Genomic DNA, 20,921 nt, shown 5'->3' on the forward strand with positions numbered 1-20,921 from the left:
AGCGAAGATAGAGTGGGGCAGCACACCACCTCCTGGGCTGTTTGGACCATGACAAAAGGCACCGAAGCCTGACCAAAAGGAGGCCCAGGAGCAGGAGCCAGACGTAGCTGAATGAAAACCTGTTTGAATCTGCCCGGCAACCACTCTGCCTCCTGCCCTGGAATAGACGCTCGATCCATCCTTTTGTAAACCACCCTCTCTCTTGCACAAAAAACCAGTAAGTCCACAGTCATAGGGACGTCTGTCAGCACGTGGGTGTGTTTACATCTTATTTCTGTACCTCCTTTTCCCTCTCTGTGGGCACATAATTAAAAAAAAAAAAAAACATATATATATATATATATATATATATATATATATATATATATATATATATATCTGCCCAGTGCCCATCTCCCACTCATCCCTTGGGAGTGAAAGTTTAGTTCCTTACAGTTTAATGACTGTGGTTTTCTCTACGTTCCCGCTTGCTGGCAGCAGTCTCCTACTCTCCTCGGGTCCCTGCATCTTAGCATCTGTTCCTGTTCTCTGTAAAGCTGCCACTGTCCACCCACTTCCCCCAAGCCCAGCTCACCTTGTCTGTGTCCCCGCGTCCCTCAGAGCTGCTGCTGCCTTCTCGCTTGTCAGATGCTGCAGCCAGCCCAGTGGGGGTGGGAGGGGTTGAGCCACAGCCTCCCAAGGGGAGGCTGCCAGGGAGCAGGTAGCTAGAGGGGCCAGGGGGCAAACCCAGAGAGGTGGGCACAGGAGCCGGTGTCACCCCCAGACTAGAGGGTGGCTTTCGGTGGCTGAGGATCTGTGGGAAGAAGTTGGAGATGATGAACAAAGGGAGGGGCAGGGAAGAGGGAATATGCACCCCCATTATTCCCACCCTGATTTCCTGACAGTCCCAGGGGCAGAGGCTCTTCTTCTGGTCAATCCCTTCCTTGTCCCAAGGCCTGTTGGGATTTGCAGTTCTTCTCCTGGCTTAACCGGAGTCAGGGGATGAGGGAAGGGACCATAAGGACTCTTCCCCTAGGGAGCCCACCTGGTTGGTGGCCTGGATCAGCTCCTGCGCTTTTGCTCGGCTTGCCAGATTGGCTTCTTCCATCTTGAAGAGAAGTGCAGTCACTGCAAGGAGCAAAGTGTTGAGGACAAGGAGATCAAGAGTAAACACAAGAGGAGCTGGTGAAGGGTGCCTGGCCCCCTGTTGCCATCTCCCACCCTGGAAGATGCTGGAAAAGCTATAGGTCCCGAGCTCAGAGCTGGGAAAAGGGGGCTCCGGCCACCCAGAAAACCACTCTGCACCCCCACGTGTTCTCAGGACTTTAGATATGTGTGTGGTTAGGGGGAAACACGGCCAGGTCACTCGGGAGTAAGGTAGTGGTGGAGGTGAGATTCTGACTCAAGCCCCCTGTGGCCTGTTGCTATCCCCCCAAGGGACACTGCTCCTTGCTCACCCTGCTCTTTCTGGTCCTTCTGCTACACCTAGCCTCAACTGCCTCTAGGTGGCCCCCAGGACACGGCCTGCCCCTCCAGGTTGTACTGGGCTAGCCACCCCCACACTCATTTGCCTGCTCCCTTCCAGCACACTGACATCTAGGAGCCTTCTGGACAGACCCCAATCAACCCTCACCCACCCAAGCCCCTCACAATCTGGGGGTCACTATGTACTTGCACCTACCCCTTCTGAGGCATCCCCACTGCCTCCCAGTCCGTCCCCACACGACCTTACCCTCGATCCTTTCTGCCTGCCCCACCCCACCCCATCCCTGGGCACACTCACAGGCCAGGACACCGCTGGTGGTGCAGTCCACACCAGCAGGCAGGTTCCAGGGCATGGGTGGGGGCAGCGTGGGCAGCTGGGAGACACGGGTGGCCGGTCCATCTTCTGCCCCTGAGTCGCCGGCTGTGGACCCTGCGCTAGGGGCAGTGCTTGGGGCCGCTGCAGCTGTGCTGGTGGCTGTGGTGGTGGCAGGCTGCTGCTCTTCCTCCTCCTCCTCCTCCTCTTCCTCCTCCTCTTCCTCCTCCTCCTCCTCTGCCCCACCTCGGACCCCAGCCTCCTCGGTGGCCTCTTCGGGAAGGAAGGAGACCTCGGGTGTCTTGCAGCTGCTGTCCACCGTCTGTGAGTCCGGTGTGAGCGCAGGGGGTGGAGGGGCTGCCTTTGGGGGTGGAGTGCTGGGGGCTTTGGCCGCCCGCTCCTCCCCGGACCAGGAAGTCTCCTCCACCCCCTTGGCCCCCGCTGCCTGGCTGCAACTATCAGCCTTGGACTTCTTTAGTGTCACTGGGCCCCCACTGCTCCCGCCGCTGCCCCCACTGCGGATCTTTTTCCTTGTCTTGGATGGCTTGGTCTTTCCCTTGGTCCCCTTGGCTTTCTTGGCCCCAGCCTTGGCCTTGACCTTGGTCTTTTTGGGCTTGGTGCTTCCCGGAGCTGCTTTGGCCACCTCGGCAGGGGCCCGCTCGTCAGGCTTGAGGAAGGGGGAACGGCTCTCCCGGTCTCGGCTGAACTTGACTCCAATGGAGCCCAGGCCAGCAGACGCGGCCTCCTTGGCGGGCGTGGTGCTACTGACACCTTCTCGGATCAGCACTGCCACCTTGGATTGCAGCTTCACCTTCCGGGAGGAAGAGGAGCATGAGGACGATGAAGAGCCTGAGCCGCTGCTGACCGGTGGCTTTGGCGGGGGCCCCGAGGAGGGCGCTGACTCCTTGGGAGGCCGAGCCTTCTTGGATGACCTGTCCCTGTCCCTATCTCTGTCCCTGTCTCGGTCCCGATCCCCCCCATCCAGTGCCTTCCGCCGAGATCCCTTCTCCCGGGAGGAAGAGGAGGAGGAGGCAGCCCCAGAGCGGCGCCGGTCCTTCTCACTGCTCTTGCCACCCCGCTCCTCGGTGCTCAGGCCCTCTGAGTCGTATAGGACCTCGCGCTTGGGCGACGAGGCTGGGGCCGGTGAGGGGCCTCTGGGGTCGGACTTGTCAGGCCGGCCCACGGTGATGGTCCGCTTGATGGCGAAGAGATCGTGGTCCGTGAGGTCCTGGATGGAAGGTGGCACGGCCCCCCGGCGGCGGCTGTCGCGGTCTGCGCCCAGGGAGCCGGAGCCAGAGCCGGAAGGAGGCTGGGTGGGCGCTGGGCCCTTCTCGCTGTCCCCAGACCGCTTCTCACCCCGGGACCGTGACCGCTTCTTTTTCTTCTTGCCGCCGCCACCGCCGCCGTCTCGGTGCTTGCCGCGGTGCCGCTCGCGCCTCGAGGACGACGATGAGGAGGTGGCCGGGGGTGGGGAGGCTGAGCGCCGCCGCCGCCGCCGCTTCTCCCGGGACCGAGACCGGCGGCTGCCCCCACGGCGGCGGTCAGTGCTGCGCGAGCGGCGGCGGGTTGAGCGGGACCGCGAACGGCGGCGGGCGGACGACGAGGCATGCGAGCCCGGCTTGCGGTCCCGGGAGCGGTGCTTCTTGGAGTCCCAGGGGGAGGCCGGGGCCGGCGGGGCGGGCGGTGCACCCGAAGACGATGAGGCGGCCTCCTTGGCCTCGCCACCGCTCCGCTTGCGCTCCCGCCTCGACTTCTTGCGGGTGGGGGGGCCCGCGGTGGCGGCGGCGGCGGTGGTGGCGGCAGCGGTGGAGGCGGCAGCCGGGGAGGGTGAGCGCTGGCGGTAGCGCTCCCTCCGCTGGGTCAGGATTTTGCGGCGCAGGTCCAGGCCGCCCCAGCGCGTGTCGGCGGCCGGGGGGGCAGGGGCCGGTTCCCCTAGGTCCACCTGCAGGGCACCCTCACCATCCGACTCAGCGTGCAGAGACAAGAAGTCGTCCCCCTCAGGGGCCCGGGGGGCAGGCGGCGGGGGCGGGGGCTGGGCCGCGGGGGGCGCCGAGGCTGCAGGAGGGGGTCGAGCTGCCCGGCCACTGGCCCGAAAGAGGGAGACCGCCACCCTGGGCTCCTCCTCAGGCTGGACGATCTCGCCCTCCTCGATCTCTGAGTCGCCTGGTGGCGGCAGGGCTGGCGGGATGGCGGCTCCACCGGCTGTCACCACCTCCACCGATACCTTGCCTTCCCGGCAGGCTTCGGCCTCGGTCCCCACCACGAAGACACGCCGGCGGGTGGCTCCGTCAACCCGGGTGGAGTCCACCTGTGGTGGCGTTCCAGGGGCTGGAGCTGACTGTGGGGGCTGGGGGTCCGGTCGGGGGCTCTCGTCACCTGGGAAGTCCTGGCTCAGGCTGTTGTCATCGTAGATGCCCGCCAGGGTCTCCGAGATGCGGCTGATGCTCTGAGACAAACCTTCCTCCTCCTCTTCTTCCTCTTCTTCCTCCTCCTCCTCCTCTTCCTCCTCCTCTTCTTCCTCTTCCTCAGGTGAGGGGGTCCCCGCTGATGAGCTGGGGTTGGAGCCAGTGGGCTCGAAGGGGTCGTACTTTTGCTCTGGAGCAGGTGGTGGGGAGTAGGCCTCATCGGTGGGGTGGAAGGGGTCATAGATGTCGAATCGGGGGGCAGGTGGGGCCGGGGGTGCTGGGGGTGGTGGAGGTGGGGGAGGGGAAGGGGAGGAAGAAGATGGAGAAGGGGAGGGCGAGGAGGAGGCAGAGGAAGGGGCAGGGGGTGGGGCCGGGCCTCCGTCTCCAGTGCCCAAGGTAAGGAGGTGGCGGGCACAGGAAGGTCGAGAAGAGTGGGGCTGTGGAGAAACTGCAAAGGAACAGCGGAGACGGAGAGCCAGTCAGGTGCACACCCTCCTCCTGGGGTCTGTAAGAGGGGGGCCACAAATAGGACGGCCCCCCAGCCACTGCCCCCCTCCGGCAGCCCTCGTTGCGCCAGCAGGTACTGCTCCCAGCACTGTACAGGGCTCGCAACACAGCATACTCCTCAAAACCCCCACTGTAGGTACTGTGTCCTGACCAGAGGACGTGGAGGTTCAGAGAGCTGCAGTATCTTCCCAAAGGACACACGGCCGGGAGAAGCTGGAGTGCAGACTCAGTCACTGTTGCCCCCATAACCTGAAATAGCCCCTGGCCTGCAGCCCAAGAAGCCCCTGACTGGGGTTACCGCAGAAGACACTGGCCATAGTGGGGGCCGCTGGGATTTGAACCTAAGGCCACCTGGAGGCCAAGCTCCAGCCTGCTGCTCCAGCTGCCTCTTGTGGAAATTTATCCTGTTTTCTGAGGGAATAGTGTGCGGTTGTGAAGACGAAAGCTCCCCCTGGAGAGCCAGGAAGTGGCAGAGCTGGGAAGCCCTGAACACCTGAGCCCTCACTCACGTACTTCACTCTGTGACAAGCCCCATCCAAAGGGCTACCTCTCTCAGGCCTCAGAGACACCCCTGACAGGTGACAGGAACAAGCAGCGTTCACCTCTTCCTATCAGCCAGTAATTGTGCTTTCCTGTGCTCCCTCCTCTGCTTTCTGAAGACATGTCTCAGGGCCGTAAATCCCACACATGGAGACAACAGACCAGGGCTGCACCTCTGGACACACACACTGGGATGCAGAGACGCCCCTCTCAACCACATACCATAGGGACCCTGCGACAGCTAAGACATCAGCATGGCCAGGTGGACAATGTCAGGAAGGCAAGGGCTTAAAAGGCTGTCCCAGAGCCACCTCTCAATCCCATCCCCTCAACTGTGACATGACCAAGGACAAGTAACTCAACCTCTCTGCCTGCCGTGGTTTCCTCATCTCTACAATGGAGGTCCACTCACTCATTCAGTACATTTTTACTAATCACCTATCTTGTGCAAAGAGCTATTTGGAGTACTACAAACAGAACAGTGAACACAAGAGACAAAGACCCTGCCTTCAAGGAGCTCACATTGAGCAGGGAGAGAAATCTCAATGAGCCACACAGAAAGTGCACCAGCCGCTGAGGGCTGTGGAATAAGATAAAGCAGGGGCAGGGGGTGCCTGGGTGGCTCAATTGGTTAAGCGACTGACTTGATTTCAGCTCAGGTCATGATCTCAGGGCTGTGAGATCGAGCCCCCTGCCCTTCCCCACCCCTTTAAAATAAGTAAATCTTAGAAAGAGATAAGAGAGAGAAAACGAACAAAAAAGGATGGTGATGATAGCATTCACACCTCACAAGAACAAGGGGACCAGATAAGCAGCTATGTGGAATGAACGGTGCTGTGCCCAGCACAAGGACTCAGTGATCATGAGCTCTTACTATCCTGCTTCTGAATTATTACCACCACCAGAGGTACAAAACAGTCCTCAGGCTGGAGTGGTCTGGAACTGCAAGACTGTTGCCTCTTTATGTAATTTTTATATGACATATAATTACAGATAAGTTTTTTTTTTTTTCCGTAAATCTTTAAGAATTTCCAAATGGAGGGAAGAAACTGCCTGCAATAAGAGAATAACCCAAGCAACCCGCCCCTCCCCACCCTGCAAAACAGCTCTTAGGTTCCAGATACATCTATATCACTTTAAGGCCTGGAGCCAAATCCCCCAGGCCATCTGTCTTTGTCAATAAAGTTTTATTAGGACGCTGCCATGTCCATGTGTTTACTTATCCTCTATGGCTTCTAATTTGAAAAGAAATGAAGATATTTTTGTGGGCCCCCTAGAGTGTGGTGGCCCTAGGTACAGTGTTCCCTGAGCCAAATAGACAAATCAATCCACAGCTATAAAGAAAGGGCAAGGGAAACATAAACTGGCACAGCATGGGTGAGCCACTGTCAGCTGCAGAAGAGGACTCCCGGCTGCCCTATTCCTGTACCTGAGCTGACTGAGCCTTCCTCTCCTCCTCACCCCTCCCAACCGTGGATGTACATGCAAAAAGGAAGTATAAACCTTGGGTTCCCACCAGGTCCTGGGGTCCAGCACCAGTGGCATCAAAGAAGAGCTGGTTAGAAATGCAAATTCCCAGGCCCCAGCCCAGACCCACTGCAGGAGAAACCCTAGGAGTAGGTGCAGCGACCTGTGTATTAGCCTGTCCTGGTGATTCTCTTACCTACCCAGGTTTTGAGCAGCACTGCTCTACACTGCTCACCAGCTTCACACTGCATGTGGCGCTGGGGAGCAGACTTTCCTTCTGTCCTCACAGAAGTCAAAAACCTGGGCTTTCTCTCAAACAGACCTGGGCTCGGGGTTCAGAACCCAGGACCACTGCTAAGCAACTGGCTGTGCCACCTTCAACAAATGATTTTCAGACTTTACTCCTCTGGAAGACAGAGATGCTAAGAGTCCCCAGGTCTCAGGGAGATGAATTTCTAGTGCAGTTACACTGACACGTAGAGCCCTACACACCGAGTGCTTCACACGCACTAACTACTCCTATGTGCTGGTGATCACATCAGTGTTTGCTCTACGTAAGTCTGCATGTATGCACAGCCTTTATTTTGGTCTAACAGGCAAAGACCTAAAGATTTTGTCTAAGTGACATGACGGCTAGCTACTATTACTACCAACAACAGCCGACTCCCGGACAACTCTGAGGCCACCTGCTCAGCTCTGCCCTGGCCCCACATACCCGTTTTGCCTGTCCTCCAGGCCCTGAGACGGGGCAGCAGGCTAGGAACGGGCAGAGGGATCGGATCCCTGTCCCCGATTCGGACCTCGGCCACCAGCTCCAGCATGTCCTCGCTTCTGCAGGGCAGAAGAAAGAGGGTGAGTGAACCTGGGGGAAGCTTCTGGCTCCCATGCCAAAGGCCTCTCCCACTCCAGCTGCCCAACTACTCACTCGCCAGGCCGCAGGTCCAGGTGGCTAGGAACCCAGGTATCTGGGGGATCCAGAACACTCACCAGCCCCGCAAGGAAACTGTCTGCAGCCATGTCCAACACCTAGAATAGGTCAGGAGGGGCTCCAACCTGTCCCTGCTCATGTGAGGACCCACAAATCCCATTTCCCCAGGCCCTAAACTCTCAGGAACCCAAACATAAGAAACCCCAAGAAAATGCAGGGATCCAACCAATTCCCTCACCCTGACTTGCCTCCGGGACTCCAGGCTCACCCCCACAGATGATGCCCTCAGACCTTCCAACACCACTGCTGATCAACCCCAGCCCCGGGAGTCTGGGTCCCCAAACCCATCTCTAGGATCCAGGCCCCAGTGACCTTCATCCCCCCATCCCAAGAGTCTGGGCCCCCAGCCCCCTGTTCTTACTCACAGTAGCTGTGTCAGTCCCCCCAGACTCCTGGGAACGGGGCTCTGACCGTGGGCTCCGGCAGCGCCTCCACCGAAGGCCATGACACCGGGAGCCATCTGGAGAGAGATTTGCATGGGGGATTGGAAAAAAGGGACTAGTTGCAGAGACTTTGTGGGGCAGGGGAAAGAGGAGTTTGCCCTAGATTTCGTCAAGGGAACCAAGCTCCTACTTGCTCTCCCTGCCTTCATCCACCATGTCCCAGCTTGGGTCCCAGAAGGACATCCCCAACAGCATGCTGAGGCATCAACACTCTCACCCATCCGTCCTCCCAGCTGCCCTCAAGATGATGCCCAGACAAGTCAACTTGGCATCAGAGCCTTGCTGTTACCCAGTCCCCACAGAGCTCTCCTGCCTTGCCTCCTGCTCACAACTCCATGCCCACCAGCCCCAGAGAACCACAACTCAGTCCTGCAACATGTCCTGGTGCTGGGTGCCTGCTGGGTGCCTCTGCCTACCAAGCTTTCCTCTTTACCAGGCAGCCCTAATACATGCTTAGGGACCCAGTTCACCTGTCTCCCCCTCTAGGAAGCTTTACCAGACCCCATCTTCTCCCCTGCCCCCACGCTAGCTTCACCGGGCCTCCTGCCCTCTCATAGTGCTTGGGCTACTTCTGTGCTGTGACAGGGTCTCCCCTCCACCAAACTGGGAGTCCCTCCGAGGCAGCTGTGGTGTCTGACCCATCTTTGGCTCCCTGTGCCAGCACAAGGGTGGTACCCAGGAGACCTCAGAAAAGCAGTTCTGAATGAAGTCAGGATAAAGAACACAGAGATGGGACAGGAGGCTAAGAGGAACCAGAACCCATCATACCTTTATCATTTGGCAGATCCCCCTGCAGGGAACTTCCCACAGCCTGCTGAATGGCCCGCTAGAGAAAAGGTGGAGGATGAACGGGATGGAAAGAAAGGACAGTCAGGGGACTCGTGCAAATGGTCACAAGCTCTCCTCCTGGGAGACAGCCATTCCAGACACCCATACAAACATACTGGAACCCTTCAGCGGAGCCGTAAGTCCAGGCCCCCAGCCCCTCCTCCCCAACTCCTGGGCCCTGAAATCCAAACTTGCAGCCCATCTCTCCCTTGGCCCCAGGTGTCTAGCAGCCTTACCAGAATAAAGGCAGAAGGAGAAAGCGTAGGGTCTCTGTCTGGTGGACCATCACCCCGATCCTCACCCGACTCCTCTGTCTTCCCTCGAGACTCATCTTCTTCCTCCATGGTCACCTGGTGGTTGAAGGGGTGAGAGTGTGGAGTGGAGGCTGGCGGGGGGCGGGGGTGAAACAAGAAATGGACACAAAGACCTCAAGGGCCTCCAACATTGCTTTGATCAGCATGCTGTCCGGCATCCCTCTCCTCTTCCGCCACACTCCAGTCTTTGGGTGAGTCCCAGGCCCAGTGCAGACATCAGAGGGACCAGATCAGGCTCTCTTCCCTTGCCTGGATCTCAGCTTGCTGCCTTCTCTGTGGAAGGGAGGACTTCCCAGCCTCCTATTTCAACACCATGTTCCCAAATTCCCCCAGTTTCCCCCATGACCAAGCTTTAAGACCTCACTGCCCACCATCCTTTAAGAGCCAACCCAATGCCAAGACTTTTTTCGGTTGAGCTGTGACTTCAAACACTGTGTCCCATAGTCTCGTATACCCTCCTTTCCCAAACCGAGATGTGTGCCAGTGTGCTGGGTGCACCTCAAATATCACACAACTTCCCAGAGCATCAATTCTCCTCAGTAGCACAGAACCAAAAAATTTTATTTATAGACAAAAGATGGAACTACAATAGGGTAATGTACAAGACCAGAATTGAATTGAAAACACTACTTTCAGAAAGACATGCTGTCCACCTGACCCCATGGAGGGCATCTACCTCTTGCCCATCTGCCCATTGTATGAAAGCATGGCTCAAGCTTTCGTGATAGTACAGAAATTCTTAGATTATACTAAAATTGAAAGATTATCCTTCAGACTGGTGGGTGTCTGGATTAGGGCTTCAGAACCCATAACTGTTTCAGCTGCAGGCTTCCCTGTAGCCATCAAATCTACTACTTTGGAAACAATATCCAGTCTCAGAATTCCCAGAGAGCTTTGAAACCACAACCACCCCCCACCCAACTTGTGTTTAAATGGGCACAACTGAAATATCTACCTCCAAAAAGGACTGTGAGAAATGAAAGGGGACCGACTTTTGCCACAGAGTTAATGCAGCTCAGTTAATGCAGCCTGATACAAAGTAACAATAATTAGCATTATTTGTCTTCAGAAGCCCAGGTTTATCTCCTCCACTCTCCCAGCTGTCTACCTGCAAAGCAAACACCCAGGTCCCGGGTCTCACTCCTACCATAGATTTCCAAGCCAAGCCAAAGCTTCCGGCTGTGAGCCTGTGGTTCCTTCCCTAACTCCCACTAACATGTCCTGCCTATAAACCCCTATGGGCAGTTCCCAGCCCCTGGAGCTGCTCTCCAGCACCTCTGGGGGAAGCACATGCTACAGTGACTGTCACCTAACAGAAGCCTAATCAAGATCTGCTAAGTACAGACACACAGATCTCCAAGCCCTCTGCAGTGTATGAAGATGCTCCTTTGCCCATTTAGACAAGCACCAGACTTTGCCGACACGCCCATGGCTCCTTAGATCTTTTCAACATGAAAAGGTTCTGCAGACATTCTATGTCCCTCTAGAACACTGTTTCCCAAACTACAGTCTGATAGCAGTATGGTGCTTCACAAATAGTTTGTTATTAAAAAAAAAAAAAATTGAACGCAGTAGAAAATTCTTCACAGTATATCACAAGTAGTTAAATGGGATACTAATTAATGGGACTTTGGTATTAAGTACCTGTATCAGTATGCACTGGGTCTCAATAAAAAAAAAAAAAAATGTACTTCTTACTGTATAGATCAAGGTCAAAATAGTTCGAAAAGCATTGCACTAAGTGATTCTAGAGGATCCTACAGACTTCCCCCACGCTAATGTGGACTAATTCTAATCTCTATAGTTCCAGGGCAATACAGAATTTAAAAACATTTTTCACTTGAACTGCATTTGTAAGTGCAAGTACATAAGAGCTGGGCAAAATTTCCAATACTCTCCTTTGTCTTGTTCTCCACGCAATTATTCAGCCCCAAAAGGCATTTGAATTTGCTCCAGGCATAAAGACTGCACTCTTGCAGTCACATTGAAAGCCACCTAGATGGTTCCAGGTCCTTCTAACTGCCCCCAGCCTCCTGTCACCTACATTAGACACTCTTCAGATGTTAGAGACCCACTTTGGCCTCTCAGGACATCTCAGTATTTGCCTCCCTCCCTTGGTGGGCATATCCCACCCCTCTAGGTGGCCCTAAAAGACTTCCTAGCCCTCGAACAGTTCTTCCAGGCCCGCTAAATGGCCCCAGACCCATGCAGGTGAGCTGCATCCTCAAGTCAGCCCATGTAGACACTCCCAGCCCTAACAGACATACCCCGGGCGCTAGAGATGGTTCTGCAGATACTCCTTAGCTCTTGCAGACCTCCTTCACCCTGGGACATTATCTCAAGATCTCAAGATGGCCCCAGAACCCTATCAACAGACCCTAACCTCGGGTCAGCCCATAAAGACGATCAACAGTGTCTAGAGAAATGACCCAGGCCAGCTAAGTGATGGAGGGCAGGCTCCAGTCCCGGTGGACGTCCCCAGTCCTCACGGGGACGCCCCGCAGATGCCCCCCGGAACCCACAGACGCGTCCCGGGGCCTTGAGAAGGCCCCCCGCTCGGCGCCAGGCTCCGTCTCCGCTCCCGGGCCCGAGGCCACCCCGCTAAGTCCTCCAGGCCCCGCGGCGTGCGGGGAGGACCCCGGGACAACTAGCTACCCGACTCCGCCCCGCCCACCCCGATAGGCCCGAGCCCCGCGGCCCAGACTGCCGCCGCCATCTTACCCCGCCGCTCGGGCTGCGGCTCCGGCCCCGGCGCGGGGCGGGGCGGGCTGGGGGGGCTCGCGAGCAGAGGGAGGAGAGGGGCGGAGCTAAAACGCCGCCGAGCTTGCCGGGACTTCAAGTACCGAGCACGGTGCCGTGAAGGCTGGTGGGAAGGCTCCAGACTCAGTTTCCCAGAAGTCAATGGGGCACCTAGGCAGGGGCGCGCGCGACGGACGCCGGGAGGCGTAGTCCGCACGTCGCCACCGTCGCGCGGGGACAGCAATGAGGTGAGAGGTGAAGTGGGCGGGGCTGTGGTAGCCCGCAACAAGGCCCCACGGTGCCCTGCGCGCGCGCGGAAAGAGCTGCGGAACAGGAAGTGACGTAAGAGAACTCAGCAGGGCCTCTGCAAGGGAATTGTAGTTCTGAAGAGTGGACAGTAGAAAAAAAGCTGGACTGGCTGGGAGTTGCGCCGCCCACCTTCTGGGGATCCCAGAATCCCTGTCTTCTAGTCCCCTCTAAATTTAGAACCAAGGAGCCCGACCCTACAACCTCCTCCTTTAGGATGGAAAAGTCCAAATTCCGATTTCCTCTCACTTAGCAGGAGTCCAGACTCCCATTTTCCTCCTCCCTGGGACTTGGGAGTTCAACCCTGACTTCCTCACAACCCTGAGTCGGGCCTGAGGGCCCTTCCTTCCTCAGACCATTCCTGGTCTCAAGCTCGTTCTTTACACAGACACAAATGTTGGGGTTCCCAACTCAAATTCCCTCGGATCCAGAATTCTGAATTCCCGGCCTCACCAACCCCTGTACCCAAGAGTCTGGGCCCTCAGCTCCCTCCTTTACTAAACCTAGTAGTAAGGACTCCCAGATCCCTTCCTCCCCCGGACCCAGGAGTCCAGGCCTTCAGTAATCATTCTCTCCGAGAGACCCCGGAATCTGGTTCCTCAGCCTCTTCTTCCTTCAAGACTCAGAAATCCTGGCCCTGGGCCCTTCATGACCCAGCTACCCCGGCTTGGGCGAGCTGGCTCAGGGATTAGGAATGCAGTGATCTCACGGCCCCTCCCTGTCCCGTTACCCCGCTGTCCCCCTCCAGGGCCCCATCTCCCCTCCCAGTCTGTCTTCCGCTTGGCAGGGACTCCGGGAACCGGAAGCCTGGGTCCCTTAGCAGGCGGAGACTCCAGCATCCAGCCTAGACGCCCGGGTCGGAAGTTTGGCTGAGATCCCAGGACGGAGGTGGAGCCTCCCTCAAGACCAGCTCCTTCCTCGGAGCGCGCCTATATACGGCCGCGCGCGAGTCGACCAGCCCCGCCTATTAAGACGAGGCCTCTGGGGTGGTGCCCTGAGAAGCGGTGTCTCCGGGGTTCTCATTTGCATAGCACCTCTCCGAACACTTTTTCCGACCTGTCTGCTGCGAGAGTGAGAGCTCTTATTAGCATAGCCACGCCCCCAGACGGCCCGCCGGCAAAGAGCGCGTGGCGCCGCTCAGGGCGAGCAGAGTCCTTTTATTAGCATATTCCCGCCCCTTTCGGAATTCCCCTTCGCAACGAAAGCCTTTCCCCTACACTTATTAGCATAGCTCCTCCTTTTCCCTGGCCTGGCCTTGTAAGTGTCCGGAGACTCGAGTCCTTCTCTCCGGAGCTCATGATTATGCAGTAGCCTTATTAGTGTGGCCCGCCCCCTAGGCCCCGCCCGGCTCCCCCCTAGGCGGTAGCGGCGGCGGCGGCAGCGGTGGCGACATGAGCAGCGGGGCGGCGTCCGGGACAGGGCGGGGGCGGCCCCGGGGCGGGGGGCCGGGGCCCGGGGACCCCCCACCCAGCGAGACACACAAGCTGGTGGTCGTGGGCGGCGGCGGCGTGGGCAAGAGCGCGCTGACCATCCAGTTCATCCAGGTAGTGGGCCCTCACCCGGGGGGGTGCCCCCGGGACCCAGAACTGAGCCCTTTGGGAGATCCCTGAGACCCCGATTTCCTCACTGAGACCCTCCTATGAGACCTTCTAATCTTAAAAAAATCCTCTCAGATGGTGACCCCGAGCCCCCTCCCCTCCAGGGCCTCCACCCCCTACACTAGGGACCTTCCTCCTATACTGGCATCCTGAAACCCACCATCCCTCCTCCCACCAGTATCCAAGACCCTTCTTCCCTGCTGACTTGACCCTGAGCACCTCCTGGGAGCACCTAAATGCAGAAGTCACCCCATTTTGATCCTAAGCGCTCTCATAGGCCCCCACCCCTCTGGTGTCACTTCCCCCTACCCTGGGCCCCATCTCCCCCAGATCCCAGGTCCCAGCTTCCTCTCTTAGCCACCCAAAGCCTAACTGGGAGATTACCACAGTCTAGATACTTAGCTCTCCGAGAATCTAGAAATTGTGCCCAGACTTTGCCTGGGGCCCATCCAGGACCATCTGGTCCTGAGGGAGACCCCCTCAGACCCAAGAGATTTCAGAAAGATCCTGCCCCTCAGTCATTCCAGAGGACTCTTAAGACCACACGTCCTGTCCTGAGGAGCCCCCATCCCACCAGACCCAGATCTCCACCCTCCCCCAGGGAAAACCACTCACTCCTCCATGTTGAGTTTTCCTCCAGTCTAACTCCTTGAGCGCCTCTCAGAAACCTTGGCTAGCCTCCAAATCACCTCCATGAAGAAGCCCTCAGATTCTTGACACCCCCAGAGAGACCCATTTCTTAGGACTTTCTCTGACCCTATAAATGCAACTCAGGGTATCTGAGACATGCACCTATATTCTATGACAGACCTCTCAAGTGTGCATTTTGGGCTCTCCCCAGCTCTCACCCTGATTACTTCTCCAGATGTGTTCTGAAGACATGCCAGTAATCCCCCCCATGGCATGATCCCTGTACCCTCCCTTCAGGACAAGCCCTCACCAAGCATCCCTCCCCTAACAGACAGGATGCAGCTCTCAGACCCCCAGCTACCAGATTCCCCCTTCTCTCCTGAAAATCCACCCTTTGCCCAGGAAACCTCCACCCCATTCCCAAGGGGAACCCTCCCACCTTAAAGAAACCTTAGAAAGGTTCTGCTTCTGAGATGCTACTGCAGAGGCCCCTGGGCCCCAGACCCCTCAAGAGACCCCAGCCAGTGCCTGCATGGGAGCTCCCGCCCAAACAGATAAAGGCCCCAGCGCTGGGCCCCTTGCACCCAGGGGCAGACCCAAAGTTGGCCAAAGGCCTGGCTGGAGGCTGGCGTGACCCAGGCAGGAAGGGAGGGGCCCAGCCTGCGGGCGGGGCAGCTTCTCTGCTGCTGGATTGGAACTGGGACCTTCCCCTGGGAGGAGACACTAGAAGCTGCCCGAGGAGAAAGAGGGGGAGAGGGAGGAGGAGGAAGAAGAAGGAGAAAAAAAGAGGGAAGAGGAGGAGGTGGAGGGAGAGATACAGACAGGCAGATATTCTGGACAAGAAGAGCTCCCAATAACTGAGCACTTACTATATCCAGGCCATACATTAAATGCTTAACAGGGATTTCCCGGGAATCTCACAAACGCTAGATTAAGTGTAGTCCTATTTTTATCCTTAATTTCCAATTGAGGAAATTGAGGTTCAGAGAGGGGAAGTGATTTGTTCAGTGCCATACAGCCAGGATGTAATCACCATGTAGGAGATGTGTTTTATACCAGAAAGATTGAGGATTGGGAGAGACTCAGAAAAAGGAGAGACTGGGTAGGGCAGGAGGAAGGGATAGAGGAGACCCACAGAGAGGGGAACAGGAACCCAGAATGAAGGGGCAGACAGAGTCCAGGAGCAGGGCTACATCATCTCTCCTGGGGCACTGCGGGTCCTGCAGAAGCTGCAGTAACAGTATCTTCTCCCTGCCCCACCAGTCCTACTTTGTGTCTGACTACGATCCCACCATCGAAGACTCCTATACGAAGATCTGCACGGTGGATGGTGTCCCGGCCCGGCTCGACAGTGAGGGCAGCAGGGAGTGGACCCAGGGGGAGGTGGGGGAGGGCTGGGGATCGTGGTGGGGCTGAGGGCTCCCTGGAGTGGCTTTTGGGAGCCTCATCCCCACAGCGGCCTCTCTCCCCATCTGCAGTCCTGGACACCGCAGGCCAGGAGGAGTTCGGTGCCATGCGGGAGCAGTACATGCGCGCCGGCCATGGCTTCCTGCTGGTGTTTGCCATTAATGACCGGCAGAGGTGAGCGGAGGCAAGGGTGGTGGAGCGGGGCAGACCGGGCCGATCGGCTGGCTAGACCTCATGCCTCGGGCTTCCTCCGCAGTTTCAACGAGGTGGGCAAGCTTTTCACGCAGATCCTCCGAGTCAAGGACCGAGACGATTTCCCCATCGTGTTGGTTGGGAACAAGGCTGATCTGGAGACACAGCGCCAGGTCTGGGATACCCCATCCCCCCCACTCCCTGCCCCTGCCGCCACACCAGGGGGCCCCATCTCAGCCTCGAGGCTTCTTTCAGTGCATATTCTGTGTCCTCACTGCAGCATCCTCTTCTGGCTCCCCTGGTCCTGCTCTTTCCGTTGTCACACACATCACTAAATCCTCCAAGTTGGGTCTTCCCTGGAAGACCATGGCTGGATGGGACAAAGGGCTCCCCAGCTCTTCCACCTGGCACTTGACTCCCACCAGGTCTTGTCCCTTCCTTTCTCTGCTCTCAGCACTTCCTACACACAGAGACTATGGTGATTGCCACAACAGAACTCATCTTTCAAATGAAGCCTTTGGGGGGTTTCCAGCCTTGGGACCTTTGCTCAGGCCTCTGCAGGGAGCACCCTGACTTCTCTGCGGGTGGGAGTGTGGCGTGACCTCAGTTATCTGATGTGGATGTTCAGAAGTGCAAAGGTCTGTGGTGCCCTCCCAGACTCCTTATTGGTGCTGAGCCCCCTTAGCATGTTCCCCATGATCTCCTTGGAACTTTAACTCTGTTATGTGACCCCCACACTGTCACCCCCTTTAGAACATAGTGTCTTTCTGCATCCCACAGCTGCCCCCCCCCCCCATCGAGCACAGACACCTGATACCTCTCCTCCCTGTTTCCTGTCCCTGTCCCAGGTCCCCCGATCTGAAGCCTCTGCCTTTGGCGCCTCCCACCACGTGGCCTACTTCGAGGCCTCAGCCAAACTGCGCCTCAATGTGGATGAGGCCTTTGAGCAGCTGGTGCGGGCCGTCCGGTGAGCAGAGCGCCCTTCCCTTGTTGTCCATGCCCCTGGCCCCTGTGACCCAGACTCACCAGCTTCTCCCCACAGGAAGTACCAGGAGCAGGAGCTCCCGCCCAGCCCACCCAGTGCCCCCAGGAAGAAAGACGGAGGCTGTCCCTGCGTCCTCCTCTAGTCCGGGTGCAAAAGGAGCAGCCAGCATGAGCTCTTGGGACCAGCTGCCTTCACTGAGCTCTTTCCCCTTCTGGGTTTCCCAGGATACACTACAACCCCATCCCAAATCCCTGGCCTTCTCCAGGACATCGCCACTGTGTGCCTTCTGCCGAAGCCTCCCTTCCCCACCCAAGCCCCTGGGTGAGGGGCTCCCAGGCTTCTGGGTCACTGCTGTATATAACTCCCCTCTCTATCCCCAGGGAAATAAACGTCACTGCCAATGTCAGAAAGTGCTTCTTGAGAAGGGAAAAGTGGCTCCAGGGTGGTGGGTGGACTCGGTACAAACATGTAAAGCCTCACTCCACCTCTGTCCATAGGATCTCGAACCCTTGACTTGGTAGGGAGGTGGTGAGGGGGGGTCCAGAAGACAAGACAGGCCAGGTGTCTGGACCCGTTCCACCTTCAACGGGGCCATTCTGCCCTGTTGTGTTTCAGTGGGCATTTTGCTGGGATAGGGGTGGAACACCTGAAAAAGAGTTTTTCTTTGCTGCAAAGTTCTATAACTGCACTGTTCACTTAAGATAGTCAGAAGCTACACATGGCTATTTCAATTTATTGGGTAGTAGTGTTCTAGAAGTCTCCAGGATCTTGGAAACAGGCCCATGCTATAGCCCCTGCCTGCCCCTTCTCACCTCCAATATGTATTGAAGACAGACCTTTTAGCTACAGGAGGGAGAAGGGACAGGTGGGCGGAATGGTGTCAAGCAGCTGGCTGGCAAGTTCCCATTTCCAGAAAATTCTCAATTGGGCTGACATCTGAGTCCAAACCCTTAATCCAACTCATGGCCAGTGTAGACACATTCCGTCTGAACCTCTCCCCTGGCAGAGGGTGGGGTCATCCTATGGCCACCCCAAATAGTTGCTAACTCGCTTGTCTGGAAACCCTTGGAGTCCCCCATGTTCAACCCAGGAACCCCAATTCTGCAATCTGCTAACCTGGAAGGCTGGTGCCCGACTGGGAGACCACCACTCGCCCATCTCCCAAGCCTGACAGGCATCCCTGAACCCCAACACCTAGTCAACACAGCAGGTCAAAAAGTTCAGCCTCAGTCCCCATGCCCTGGCATTTTGATCTGCACCCATTGTCACCAATTGATCTATCTTCCTACTCCCACATCTGCTACATTTGGGCAAAATCTGTGGGCCCCTGGACCCAAACTGATCCATCCCCTCACCCACCACAGAACCCACTTCCTGGTTCAAGGGTAAGTGATAGCCCTGGCAGCAGTTCTGCCAACTTCAGTCAAGTGCCTCTGTTTTCTCAGCTGTAAAACGGGGGTGATCACAGAGCTACTTCCGAGAGGCCTTTAGCAACAGATCTGCACCCAGAAGACAAACAGCGTTTGCAATATCCTAAGCACTCTCTATCAGTGACCGAGGCCCCACTGTTCTCCTCCTGCCCCAGAACCATGAATGTCCCTCTGTATTCCAGATTAGAACAATGATTAGCTAAATATCCCTTTCCGGGTTTCATTATAACAGAATCCTTGGCCTGTGTTCAACCTTCCGCCCTGGGAATAAGCGTGGCTCCAACGTTTTGTGCTCCCCATTCACTCCCTCTGCTCACTGGGGGCCCAACCCCTGCAGGAGAGGGAGTGGGAGGAGGTTGGGTTCTACCACTTTCCAGACAAAGTCTGACATCTCCACCTAACCCAGCCAGAGGTGAGGCACTCTCAGGGGTCAGTGGAGTCCCAAGCCAAGGTCTCTCTCCCTGGGTCCCCCTGGCAACACTGCCCTGGCAGAAGGCCTGTCTTTTTTGCATTGTCTCTCCAGGCCAAGTTCTTGGCTGGGACACCCCACTTAAGGACAAAGATGCACTTTGCAGAGGTGATGAAAGCTACTGCTTACCCTCAGGAAAAGGCACACGTACAAACCCACACAACTTAGCAGGCCATTTTTGGATGGTTTGCGATCACCACCTACCCAGAGCTCATCAGAGAGCGGTGTAGAGGGCTGGTGTGGCCTAATTGGCATCTCCCTAGGTCCATGGGCACCTCTCTCTGGTTCCTGCCCACCTCGAGGCTCTGGTGGGCCCTGTCAACGATTCAAAGTCCCTCAGGGTTTTGATGGTCCTCTTTATCCATCTTTGCCACTCTCCTTCTGCCACCTCTTGGACCTCCAATAAGCCTCTTGGGGTATCTTGCTATGGCTAACAGGCACTAAAAGCCAGACAGTGCTAAGTGCTTCAAACATTTGGTGTTCCTGCATGTCGACAAAAGCCCATCTTACAAATGACAAAGCTGAGGATATGGGCTGGTATCCAACCCACCTGCTTAGTGCTAGAGTGGAGATTCAAGTTTGGGCAGTTGGATTCCAAAATCCACCACCAGGTTATCTGGTCCCCAAAGGGAGGATACTGCCCTGCCGCCCACCTTCTGAACAAGCCACCCACATGCTATAGAAGAGCTCCTATCTGAGGCAACACTGATGGTGAAAACTTTGGCTACAATTTGACATACTGGAACTTTGAACGTGCCAGAACTTTGTGAACATTCCACTGCCTCTGAGGCTGCATCCCAATGTACTACAGGCCATGGTTCAAGGACACCAATGGTTCATCCTCGCCCCTCAGAACTCCCATTAATTTTAAAAGCCTATCATCCATCATTGACTCTCCCATGAAGATCCTTAAATGTTACTATAAAGCCAGAGCTCTAGAGTCATTAACACTGGTGTTGGTCCAGACAACATCCAAGGTTATAGGACAATGGGGGCTCTTCCTCAATTTCACCAGGAAGAGAATCTACCTAGAATTCTGATGGTCTACCCTTAAATCTCACACTGGGTCAGTACATACTGACCAACCATCATCAGTGCTGAAGCCAGGGTTCTAGAATACCAATAGTCCATTTTTGACAACACTCCGGTCTCTAGAATGACAACAGCTTAATCACTGCCTACACGTTGGGTTGCAGGTGACCTCCAGATTGTCACTTCTTACTTTACAACACTGCTCCGCAAATGTGAGTGTGCATTAGAATCTTCCTGGATTTTGCTCAAAAGTGGGTTCTGACTCAGCACATTGGAGACTCAGCCCAGAGTCGACATTTCTACAAGCTCTTGCGGAGGGGTGGGGGTAAGCAATGGACAGAACTCTCAAGGGCAGCAACCCTGGGGCACATTCTGAGCAGCACCAAGTTTGAGAACACAGGAATTCACCCACAGCCCCATGTGCTGGCCTCTCAACTGCTAGTCTGCACATGACCTCATAGTTTCAGGGTTCAAAAACACAAGTGATCCACACATGAGTCTACATTAGGCAGCCAAGAAAAAGCTGGTCAACTCCCTGACACCTGCCACAGCCTGTACTAGTTTAAAAACATCCACAAACAGGGACACCTGGGTGGTTCAGCGTTTGAGCGTCTGCCTTTGGCTCAAGGAGTGATCCTGGAGTCCCAGGATCGAGTCCCACGTTAGGCTCCCTGCATGGGACCTGCTTCTCCCTCTGCCTGTGTCTCTGCCTCTCTCTCTCTCTCTCTCTCTGGGTCTCTCATGAATAAATGAAATCTTAAAAATAAATAAATACATCCACAAATTCCTTTGCTTTTCCTTCCTAGAAGCACAGCTAAATCCCCCTTTGAGTGGGTACTGGGTTTAATGACTCCCTTCCAATGA

General features: G+C 56.3%; 2 protein-coding genes across 4 annotated transcripts in view; one reads left to right on the top strand and one right to left on the bottom strand.

Annotated features, from left to right (window-relative positions):
* Nucleotides 1-12,130, bottom strand: part of SCAF1 (SR-related CTD associated factor 1) — a 19,345-nt gene extending 7,215 nt beyond the window's left edge. Inside the window, exons 1-9 of one of the 3 annotated variants that reach the window (XM_041742462.1) lie at nucleotides 11,991-12,130; nucleotides 9,192-9,305; nucleotides 8,896-8,953; nucleotides 8,050-8,144; nucleotides 7,622-7,722; nucleotides 7,412-7,527; nucleotides 1,763-4,630; nucleotides 1,025-1,107; nucleotides 575-793 (exon numbers count right to left, since the gene is read on the bottom strand). In XM_041742462.1, coding sequence (XP_041598396.1) covers nucleotides 575-793; nucleotides 1,025-1,107; nucleotides 1,763-4,630; nucleotides 7,412-7,527; nucleotides 7,622-7,722; nucleotides 8,050-8,144; nucleotides 8,896-8,953; nucleotides 9,192-9,299 — 3,648 coding nt within the window. In that variant the 5' untranslated portion in view covers nucleotides 9,300-9,305; nucleotides 11,991-12,130. The other 2 variants (XM_041742463.1, XR_005985904.1) reach the window with 2 other exon arrangements.
* A 1,532-nt stretch (nucleotides 12,131-13,662) lies between these two features.
* On the top strand, nucleotides 13,663-17,532 carry RRAS (RAS related). The gene is made up of 6 exons (XM_041746661.1): nucleotides 13,663-13,858; nucleotides 15,806-15,893; nucleotides 16,021-16,123; nucleotides 16,206-16,314; nucleotides 16,990-17,108; nucleotides 17,184-17,532. Exons 1-6 carry the CDS (start codon nucleotides 13,706-13,708, stop codon nucleotides 17,266-17,268), a joined length of 657 nt encoding a protein of 218 aa, XP_041602595.1. The 5' UTR covers nucleotides 13,663-13,705; the 3' UTR covers nucleotides 17,269-17,532.
* The last annotated feature ends 3,389 nt before the right edge of the window (nucleotides 17,533-20,921 follow it).

Source organism: Vulpes lagopus, chromosome 2 (genome assembly GCF_018345385.1).
Source record: "Vulpes lagopus strain Blue_001 chromosome 2, ASM1834538v1, whole genome shotgun sequence".
NCBI classification, from domain to species: domain Eukaryota; kingdom Metazoa; phylum Chordata; class Mammalia; order Carnivora; family Canidae; genus Vulpes; species Vulpes lagopus.

Bases quoted from the DNA above. Each gene is read 5' to 3' on its own strand.
- RRAS (XM_041746661.1), top strand. From the start codon at position 13,706: ATGAGCAGCGGGGCGGCGTCCGGGACAGGGCGGGGGCGGCCCCGGGGC. The intron at 13,859-15,805 runs GTAGTGGGCCCT...CTGCCCCACCAG, and splicing joins TGACCATCCAGTTCATCCAG to TCCTACTTTGTGTCTGACTA. The intron at 16,124-16,205 runs GTGAGCGGAGGC...CTTCCTCCGCAG, and splicing joins GCCATTAATGACCGGCAGAG to TTTCAACGAGGTGGGCAAGC.